At 47.2% G+C, this 10,707-nt stretch overlaps 1 protein-coding gene across 1 annotated transcript; it reads left to right on the top strand.

The window, feature by feature from the left end:
• The first annotated feature begins 2,664 nt into the window (after positions 1–2,664).
• On the top strand, positions 2,665–9,792 carry pla2g3 (phospholipase A2 group III). Its single transcript, XM_029252746.1, has 7 exons — positions 2,665–3,576; positions 4,342–4,474; positions 5,229–5,363; positions 6,071–6,555; positions 7,788–7,917; positions 8,252–8,371; positions 8,636–9,792. The coding sequence occupies exons 1-7, from the start codon at positions 2,910–2,912 to the stop codon at positions 8,853–8,855; spliced, it is 1,890 nt and encodes a 629-aa protein (XP_029108579.1). The 5' UTR covers positions 2,665–2,909; the 3' UTR covers positions 8,856–9,792.
• The last annotated feature ends 915 nt before the right edge of the window (positions 9,793–10,707 follow it).

The following is a 10,707-nucleotide window of genomic DNA, read 5'->3' as shown; positions in this document are numbered from 1 at the left end:
TTTTTGGCTGGGAAAGAACCTGCCACCTCGCACGTCAGTGCTGCCCACGCGGCCCTCTGCCCCACAACCGCTAACAGGGCCATCTGATAGCAGTGCGAGACTTGAGCCGCCGTGAGGTCTTATGGAATGACGTTCTGATTTGCGATGCATTAGGTTCTCAGTCTCCATCATCCCTCGTTTGCTAGTGTCACATTCAGACACCCCTCTACTTATGTAAATCCATATTTACGCAAAAAATTCCCGGCACACATTATTTACGGATAGCCCTTACGCAAAACATCTGAAATACGTTAAGCGTTTAACCGGACAAGGCAGGAAACTGCATTTTCCCAGTTCCCGCATGTTCTGAGCCCTAAATGCATCTCCTCTCATTAGTGTAGTGATTTTTTTTGCTTATTTTTTACCCATTCATTATTCACAATGCCTGGTGGTAAACGTGCACTCGAAGGAAAACGAGAACCGTCCCGCAAGCGTACAGCAATCGATTTGGAGATGAAATTGAAGACAATAAATAAGTATGAAGGTGGACAAAGATTATCGTCCATAGCACGGGGACAAGGTGTAGCCATATCGAATATAAATGCAATAGTGAAGGATGCTGCACGTATAAAGGAGCACGTGATGATGGCAGGGGACGATGTTGTACGGTGGGGCAGGAGGGGGAGTCTGACATACGTAACTTTTAACTTACGAAAGGGGTTGAAGAACGGTCTATTGACGTAAGTCGAGGGGTGTCCGTATTATAATTTCAGTAGTCACAGAAGCCGTTGGACCATCCAAACATGTCAACTTGTCCTATGAGAATGAATTCCTTTGCATTGTTTTCAGTGATTTTCATGATAATTATTCTGTTGCTTTTGTACTTGAAATTAATACATAAAGACTGGACATCATGTATTTATGTTTTGATTGTGAGTGTAATTGCTACAGAGGAGCTGAAGTGGTACAGCTAGGCAGTCGTATGCTGTTACAGGGTAAGGAATGATGGGAAACTCATGTTATGATGTTGTTAACTTGAAGCACTTGTATGGTGGCACAGTGAGTAGCGCTGATGTCATACCGGGTGGGGGTGGTGCGAGAGGATATGGGTTCGATCCCTACTCGGTCTGTATGGAGTTTGCATGCTCTCCCTGTGTCTGTGTGGGTTTCTTCCAGGTGCTCTGGTTTCCTCCCACAGTTCAAAGACATGCTGTTCAGGTTCACCCATAGAGTGAGTGACAGAGTGTGTGTGTTCTGTTATGTATGGATGAGTGATCCAGTGTAAGTAGTGTATCTAGCAGTGTAAATCACTGTGGTGAATAAGGTGTGTGGGCTGATAACACTACATAGAGTTCATTGGAAGTTGCTTTGGCAAAAAGTGTCTGCTAAATAATTATAATTATTTTTTTTTTAATCCAAACTTTAATAAAGTTGTCAATGACTGATAATTGATGCCAGTTTTGAGAGTCTGGTCATGATGTCTTTGAGAATTAACCTTACGAAGGGGTTTGCAAGAACAGATCACCTTCATAGAGTGGGGGGAAGACTATTGGGGGGACACATGAGGCGAGAGTCAACATCACGGGGTACAACGTGTGACGTCCCCCTAGTTACTCCCGGAGCTAAAAAATAAATAAATTGAGTAAGAAACCGCGAACTTGGACTGCCGTTGGCATTCAAGCCTGCTGCATAATTAGCTCGCGTGACTCGCACACCGCTCGTGACATGGCAGGAACCTTTGCGCGGATGGCGTGAGGATGTCAACAGTCTCTCCCTACCGGACACGCCGCGCGCCGCCGCGTGAACTTTGCATCTGTTGGCGAGGCGCGAGAATTCCACTTCCGGTCTGGTTCCGCTCCGGCAGCGCAATGAATGAGTGCAGAGCGACCTGGTGTTGAACGTCTCCGCGGAAACGCGAAAAACTTGTTTGGTTCAATAGCAAATATCGCGCGGAGGCCAGCCGTTCGATATAAGTTACGCGGCGAATATTCCTCACTTTTATTGAGTTCTATAACTAACAAGGAGGTCTATTTTGCACATTTCGTACATTCTTCGAGGAAACGACGCTCATTTGATTTGAAAGTTGTCCAAGGAATCATCATGCCATGGCAATAATAAATTTACCCCGCTTTAACTTCTGGATCACCGTCCGAAAATCGATTCGATGTGTTTGGAATTTGACACTGTCTTGTTGTCAAGTTTCTCAGTGACATCATGAAGCTTCATGCCAGACGGAGATAAGTCACAAATGTTAAACAACAAGTCTTATCTTTTAATATAATGCACCAGACATCCCGTGAAAAACCTTTCCGAGGCGAATGCAATATAATTTACTTCGTTTCACTCTACCGCTTATCTCCTTATCCATTATCGACATAGATAAAACATACAGGTGAGTTGTATGGTTTATGGCTGTGCCAGCAGTGGCGAGAAACGTTGTCTACAGTGTTATGTACTGTAAAATACCATGCTTTTTTCATGATGGGTACTGACAAGGGGTGTGTGTATGTGTGTGTCGACAGTCCTCCAATGAGAGTGTGGGAAATGCACTTTTCTTTAGAGGTAAGACATCACCCCACACGGGAGGAGTGGCGAATTTCCCAAACCCACACCAAATATGCCGGCACTTTGATGTATTTCCCTGGCCCTTTTCCACCTGGTATTTGGACCCTTTAAAAGCAGAGCAGCGTTTTGCTTATTTCTGTTTAAGCTCCGTCGAGACGCCAATAAACTGCACTCGAGCGTCTGTCAGTTCTGTTTAGTTCCATCGGATCTTTGCCCGCTATAGGAGCGCAGATACATCTGCATACATTGAAACAACGCCGCAAGTGTTTGATCACATCTTATTTGCGCTCTTATTGACCTGCGCTCTATTTGCTGCCACGAGTGTTTCGTGTTCATCCACGGTTTCAGGTGCCGCTGCCCCGATCATGCCGGCTGCTCGGCTTCGTCGCTCCTCTCGAGGAGTTTGCCACTCATCTGCGGACTCCTCCGCTGCGCATCTTCGCTGCAAACTGGCACGCGGGTGCCGCGCGCTGTGCCTCGCGCTCCTAGCGCTGGGCTGCTGGGCCGCCGCGCGCGCGCACGAGCGCTCGCCGGACGCCGCCGTCGCCGCCGCCGCTTTCTGCCACTGGACGAGCGGCTCCGCGCCGGCTGCGCCCGTCGCGCACACTTTCCTCCGACGCTCGGCGGGCGCGCTGCGGCTCTTCCACAGCACGTGGACGGAGGATGGTTCCCTCGTTGACTGCGCGGTGATCGACCGCCCGGATGTCGCGGAACGCTATTGGTCGGAATGCCGAGGCGAACGCGCGGCTCGGTTCTCGGACGCGCCGGACCGGCGTGTGAACGTCAGCCGGCTCCTGGCGCTGGAAAGCACCTGCGTGAACGCGCCGGGGGGCGGAGATGGTCCGACTCAGCGCGAGAAGAGGGACCTGGGCGCTGATGACCAGAGCCGATCCACTGATGACCGCGCGGAGGATAGGCCCGGATCCGGGTCCGAGTTCGGGTCGAGGCTGCGGCGCCAGAAACGGGCTTGGATATTTCCTGGGACACTGTGGTGTGGAATGGGCAACAAAGCAAGCAGCTTTGAAGACTTGGGTCTGTAGTTTTTAAAATGCACCTTCATCATGTATTTATTGAACTGACACCTTTTTTTTTTTCTCCCAACCAAGTGTCTTATTATATACTGTATTACAGTTATTCATTTAGCTGTTGGTTTTTTCCAGAGCAGCTTACAGTGTTAAGATACTTCCAGTTATTTAGCCATGTATACAACTGGGTAATTTTACTGGAGGATTTGGGGTAAGTTCCTTGGGGTAAGAATTACAGCAGGAGGTGAGACTCAAACCTGGGACCTTTGAGTCCAAAGACAACACCTCTAACCACTAGGCCACCACCTGCCCCAGCACTGTATGCAATTATTCATTTATATAGCTGGGTAATTTGTAGCTGGAGCAATTTTGAGGTGAGAACCTTGCTCATGGCTACTTCTGATGGGATTTGAATCTGGGTCCTCTGAGTGGAAGGCACCAGCTGTAACCACTATCTCACTGCTGCTGAAATATTAAACTTTTTTTCATCAATGTTAAAGTTTGTTTGGACTGTTCATGCAGTGTGGCTGTTAATTGCTGGTTATACCAGTCATTTAAAATATTTCATAATAGGCTTAGACATAACTGAATGTGTGTGCAAACTGTAAATGTCCCTCCCCCCAATATTTTGCTCTTGCAGGATCTTTCAGTGGTCTCTCTGTAGCTCTGCATTTCTCCAGTTTTTCCTTATTTAATTGTCTGGCTGTGGGCCTGGTCTGGCTCAGGTGACCCTGAGCATCACTCAGATGGGCTTTTCTCCCATGTGTTGCAGGTCTGTTTGAGCAGACAGACGGATGCTGCCGGGAGCACGACTACTGCAAGGAGACCATCTCTTCCTTCGAGACCAACTACGGCCTCTTAAACCGCAACTTCTTCACCGTTTCACACTGCGACTGTGACCGGAGGTGAGCTAGGGCCACCTGCTTATGTGGTCCCATTGAATTTTTGCATATTTGCTACAACTGCTTGCCCCAAATGGGGTCACAGTGAGCCAGAGCCTACCTGGCAACACAAGGTGCAAGGCTGAGGGGAGAAGGGACACACCCTGGAGGGGATACCAGTCTGTCGCAGGGCACCCCAAGCGGGGCGGGCACAGGGCAAAGCCACCATGCCACCACACCCCCTCTCATTAAAGTTATTTAAAAAAAAAAAAAAAATTACCAAATATCGGGTTTATTTTGGTATGCCTTTAATCAAGTTTGTGTAGCTGAACATCTACTAAACCAGTACAAATAAAGCACCGCAGCTGGCTTGTGCCCCATCCAGGGTCTAGCCTGCCTCATGCCCTGTAGTTCTGGGATAGGCTCTGGACCACCACAATCCTGCATTGGCACAAGTGGTTAACAATAATGACTGAAAGAATGAATTCAGATTAAAAACAGTACATCTGTGATAAATAAACCTACAGACTTTTAGCTTTGCTTAGTAACTTCAGCATTAAGCCACCTGGACTGTATAGGATAGGATAGCACTTTTATTAACCCCTGGTGGGAAACTCACACAGAGCAGGTTAGCATGACCCAACCCAAGAAAGTGCCGGTATACTGACAAGGCAATAAATAACAAAATAACTTATAAAATAACTTTTATTTTTTATTTAAATCATACTTTGCAGTAAAGTCATAAATTCAGCCTCTCCTTTGTCCTCCGACCTTTCAGGTTTCGGCAGTGTCTGCTGGGGGTCAATGACACCATCTCGAACACTGTGGGATACACCTACTTCAACATTCTGAAGATCCCTTGCTTTTTCCTCAAGCCGACCATGCAGTGCACACAGATGAGCTGGTGGGGCAAGTAAGTACAGCCTGGTGTGATTTGTGGTGTGACTGCCTGGTATGCGGAACTGGGTTCGAGGAAGCGCCGGGGTCTCAGATGTCAGATTTCATCGGAATTATCCGATGTGCACAGAGTCAGAATAACTTTGTCGAATCACTACATTTTAGGAAGTTGCACCTGTAAATGTGTTGGGTGGGGTGGGGTGGGGTGGGGGGGGTGTATTTGTGAGAGAGTGAGGTGTATTGTTATAGGTAGTCGGAAGGTTTCTTCGCAGCCAATGCTGAACTGCCAAGTGGGGTGTGAGGGAAACCGCAGCCTCGTAGGGAGAACTTAATATTTCCTGGTTCTGCTACTGTCTGGTTCCCAGACTCCTGATTGGGTCTCTGAAGCATCTGCCCATCGATTGCACAGGATCACACATTTTCCACCTGTACCAACTTGCTGTTACGGTCATGCCCTCGGGGAATTCAACCCACTCCGTTTCCGCTGGAACCCGCTGTAATTCTGCCAGCTGGGTGTGTCCAGTACGACATAAAAGACTGTCAGTAACCCACATTTTTGACAGTGGAGTGGAGTGGTTTTTCAAAGAAAAAGCTTCACTAGTCTACAGGTGTGAAAGGATCCGTTTATAAAAGGCGGGTCTTTTCAGACTTGTTGAAAGATGCGAATTTATCGGTAATGCGGTCGCTTTCCGGTGAAAATTGTCAACGTCTCTTTCCGAACAGATGTAATGTGTCACAGGTGTCTCCGCTCGCAATCCTGAGGGATGCCATTGTGTATAACTCCACCCACCCCTCTGAAGAAGTCGACGAGGTGTCCGATGTGCTGATCAGTGTCGCAGAAAACAAAAGCGACATCGTTGACCCCATCCTAGACACTGAGGAGACATCCAAACTGCCAACCACCGTTCCCAGAAACGAAAGTACATCCTGGGAGCTGCCAAGACCCACTGCTGATGGTTCTGAAAGCATCACCACCCCCACGATAAGTAGCAGTAGACACCCAGAGTACAGCTCCACCCCGAAGACCTTCAGTGCGGTTAAGGTGGTGCCCACTCATCTGAGCACAGGGCTACAGGACTCCACCCATCACCCGATGGACCGGGATCCCTTGGAGAGCTTGGAAAACGCACTGCCCACCATACCACCGCTGCCTGAAGAAACAGTGCCCAGCAACCACCTTCAACCCATCCAGGACCCCAGACACAGAAGTATGTACTGGGGGGAGGGTGGGGTCGCTTTGGATTTCACACGGCCGAAAAGGTCCTGAAATGTGCCGCTCTAATTAAATCGACTTCCTTCCCCGGTGCTTCCGACAACATGTCTGTTCTTATCCATCAGTCTCAGTTGATACAGTGTACCACAGTAATAACCCATAAATGTCATGAATTATTGAAGACAGTAATATATAGTGAGTGTATTATGTGTCTTTCTCAAAGTACTTAGACAACTTGACCTGCCAAATCGCAAATGCAGAAGTATGTGTAGCTGATATTTAACGGTGTCAAATTAGCAGTCCAGTCCATTATAAATCTGCCTGCTTTGATTTCCTATTAATTTCATTTGGACATATGTGGGACAGCTGGTGGCATAGTGGTTAGAGCTCTTCCTTTGGACCCAAAAGTCACAGGTTTGCATCTCACTTCTGGCTGTAGTTCCCATGAGCAAGATGCTTAACCTAAATTGCTCAAAAAAAAAAAAAAAAACTACCCAGCTGTATAAATAACTAAACTGTGAGTAGCTTAACATTGTAAATTGTTTCAAGAAGTGTCAGCTAAATGAATAACTGTAAAAGTCAATTTCTGTTGTCATGAGACTGGAAATCTGGTCCCCTTAGACTATATACAGTACTGTGCAAAAGTTTTAGGCACTTGGGGGGGGGAGATGTAAAGTGAGAATGCTTTCAAAAATAATGCTCTTAATGAATAAACTTCCTACAAAGTTAGTAACCATCTATTGTCAACAACTGCTTGGCACGACAGGCTTGGCCAGGTCCCACTATCTGGTAGGTCTGGGGTTCGAGTCCTGCTTGGGCTGCCTTGCGATGGACTGGCGTCCCGTCCTGGGTGTGTCCCCGCCCCCTCCAGCTTTGTGCCCTGTGTTGCTGGGTTAGGCTCTGGTTCGCAGCAACCCTGCTCAGGACAAGCGGTGTGTGTGTGTGTGTGTGTGTGTGTGTGTGTGTACACTTTCTTTAATGAAATACAAAACCCTTACTGTAATACTGTAGCTTTTTGCAAAGGGAATCCTTGGAAACCGAAAATATACTCTTTGCCATTGACACTAATGCAGAAGACATTAAATAACAATCTAAAACAAATATTTTTGTGAAACATCTAAGTGCTTAAGACTTTTGTACAGTACTCTATGTAAACACTTGTACTTCAAACTTCCCCTTCCCATCTGCCACCTACAAGATTTTTTTTTCTTTTTTCCCCCCCTGCAGGTAAAAAGCGGCCATGCGCCTGCTATAAGCACCTTGATGAGTGTATGTACAAGATCCCACCTGGGGAGGAGCAGTTCGGCCTTCAAAACTTGGAACCCAAGACCCTGTACCACTGTAACTGCACGAAAAGGTGAGACTCGGTCCGTGATCGTGCCACTGTGGTAAAAGCACAGAACATACTGTTGGCAGCACAGGAGGAAATTACACCTACACTGCGGAGAGATTGACTTAACGTGCTCACATGTACCTTGTTAAGCTTCGGAGATGACACTTTGGTGCAGAGGTGACTTCAGTTGCACATACAGACAATGAAAAACTGCACAAGAACAATCCTGTGGAACACTTCCACAACATGCCACACACACCTTTTGGTATCACCTGCGGCACTGAGTCCGCGCACGGGAACAGGAAATGTGTCGTGGGGCAGAAAGTGCGCCTTTAACCTGGACGTCCTCTCCGGACAGATGGGCCAGGCAACTCATGAAAACGGAGGAGCCTGATTCCTTTCGGTGGCTGCTGCTCGACTTTGTTTCTCTCTCCTGCTTCAAAACGCCACGGCATGAGGACTGCTCCAGCAGGACAGGGTCAGTGAATCCCCGCTCGGTAAATGGAAGAGATGGTGGAGAAACTTATTGCGTAAAACTTAATATATTTGGCCCCAGAGATCTTATGAGACAGTCATGATCTGGTGTTTTGTGACAGCACATTGGCTGCATGCACTTATTATACATGGTCAGTTGCTTGTATGCAGGTCACTGACTCAAAGCATGCGAGTCACTTTCTGTGAGTCACTGTGTAGGACCCGTACTCTTGGAAACCATCGTAAGGTGTATCTTGCTGTGCCACAGCTGTTCGGCTGTTCTCCGCAAAGCCCCTCATATCCAGAAAGCTCTGGGGAGGGGAGGTGCGGCTGAGCTCGGAGGACTCCCAGAGACACCTTCCTTCAAAGTCAAGAGGCGGAACGCGATGGCGCCCAAGAGGAGACGCGCGCCTGTTCGACTCTACCGGAGGTGCCTCAGATTGGTCAGGTCCAGCCAGAGAGACGTAAATCAACTGACTGCTCCCTGAACTCCACTTGGCAGCTCTAGTGCGTCAGGCTCCTTTCGGAGGAACTCAAGACGTGTGTAAGTGCACAAAATGACAAGGCCAGCGTGGTAGCGCCACAGAGGATAAGGAACTGGAATGGTCTTTGAAAGGATGCATATAGAAGTCCTGGGGTGACGCCTGCTGTCGAACTCCTACGTGAGGTGTTTTACTTGAATTACTGTAGTAAAACTGCGCAAGTGAGCAGTGTGGGATGGTTTGGATAAGTGTCAATGTATCAATTAAATACTGTACTGTAAAGTAATATTGGTATGGCTCAGCAGTCAAGCATATGACTATTTATTTGCTAGAAGAGTATATCAAACATAGACCATTATTTGGCAGAAATTAGCCTTTTTGCAGCAGCTATAAATACAAGAGGTGAAACTTCACAAGAACTTTGGGTTCTGATGGTAAAGGAAAAGGTCTCAGCCAGAATTATTATATCACATATAATAAAATATAAAGAGCATAATTCCCAATTACCTTAATGATATTGCGTTTGATTTTCTTTAGAAGCCCTTAAGTTATATTAGCCCTTAAGTTACAGTAGTAGGATAAGTACTAAACAATACAGCAGAAGACATTTTGTAAGACTTTTTTAAAATCTATCCTGTGTACATACTTGCTGTTTGTGTGTGACTATTTAATGCAAGGTGTCTATACCGAAGAACAACACTGTATGCACATGGCTTTATGTTAAGAAGGTACTGAGTGTTCTCAGACACTCTCAAAAATATTTAGTCTAAGACTTTAATACGGAACACTGGAAATTAAAAAAAAATTTGTAGCCCCCCCCCCATTCACACTTGTTAGGGCAGAAGTATCTACCTCCCAAACACAGGCCAATATTGTTTATAACCCCACTCAGTTCTGCTATTCTATTTTTTTTTTTTTTGTCCCCAATACCTGAAAAGTAACCCCCCCCCCCCGGAATAAAGTATTTTGTTTATGCTTGTTGCCTCATCCCTCATAAAAATACTCTTGTGAGTTTTTACAGGGATCTTACAATAAAGGTGTGCTCTTGCTAATGTCATATTCATGTTTCTAAAAGAACATTTTTGAAAAGCACCGACTATTCTGGTCCTGCGCTTATTTCTATTGGAAGTGGGGGAAGAACGAGCCTCATGGGGCAACAGACGAAAACGCGGCGTTTGCAATGAGGTTTCTGGAATTCCAGGAGGAAACGAATGGAGCACTTAAGTACACATACATAGTAAACATAGATGATGCACACAAGTATACACACATATTATATAGGCGCGTCCCCCACATGCGCTCTTCCGCGCTCCGCCTTGGCCTCGTATAGCGGCGACGGTCGCTGTGCGGGTCTCGAGTCCCCCGATCTCCACTTACCGCACGGAATTACTGTGTAGTTACAAACAAACAAACATATGGCAGTAATTAGACGTCACGACCAGCGCTGGTTTTGATTTTGAACAACAGACCACTAGATGGTGCGAGCAGGACAGATGCGCTTTAGTGATGTCAGATTTAAAACACCATTCATAGTGCGGAACTCGGGACGAAGGATGTCTGTTTGAAAGAAAAAGATACGAAACCATAATTTCCACGACGTCGCAGAGAATCGGCAGCACGAGCCGACGCGTCGCAAACACCGGGGAAAAAAGCCTGGGCTTCTGAAATGCGAGGTTGCGGCACGCTTTGCTTGCGCGTGCCAGGCCCGTCTCGCGCGCCTCGGGCTCGGGCTCGGACCCTGGGCTTCCTGCTTAAGGCGAGCGCGTCCCGTCGTCGGGACCACTTAAAACACGCGGCGCTGCTCCTTCCGCATCTGTTTGTTTGTGCACGAAAGCCGGGCTTCTCGAGCAGCGCCTCG

Source organism: Scleropages formosus, chromosome 6 (assembly GCF_900964775.1).
Source record: "Scleropages formosus chromosome 6, fSclFor1.1, whole genome shotgun sequence".
Lineage (NCBI taxonomy): Eukaryota > Metazoa > Chordata > Actinopteri > Osteoglossiformes > Osteoglossidae > Scleropages > Scleropages formosus.
This window is presented reverse-complemented; position numbering and strand designations above follow the sequence as displayed.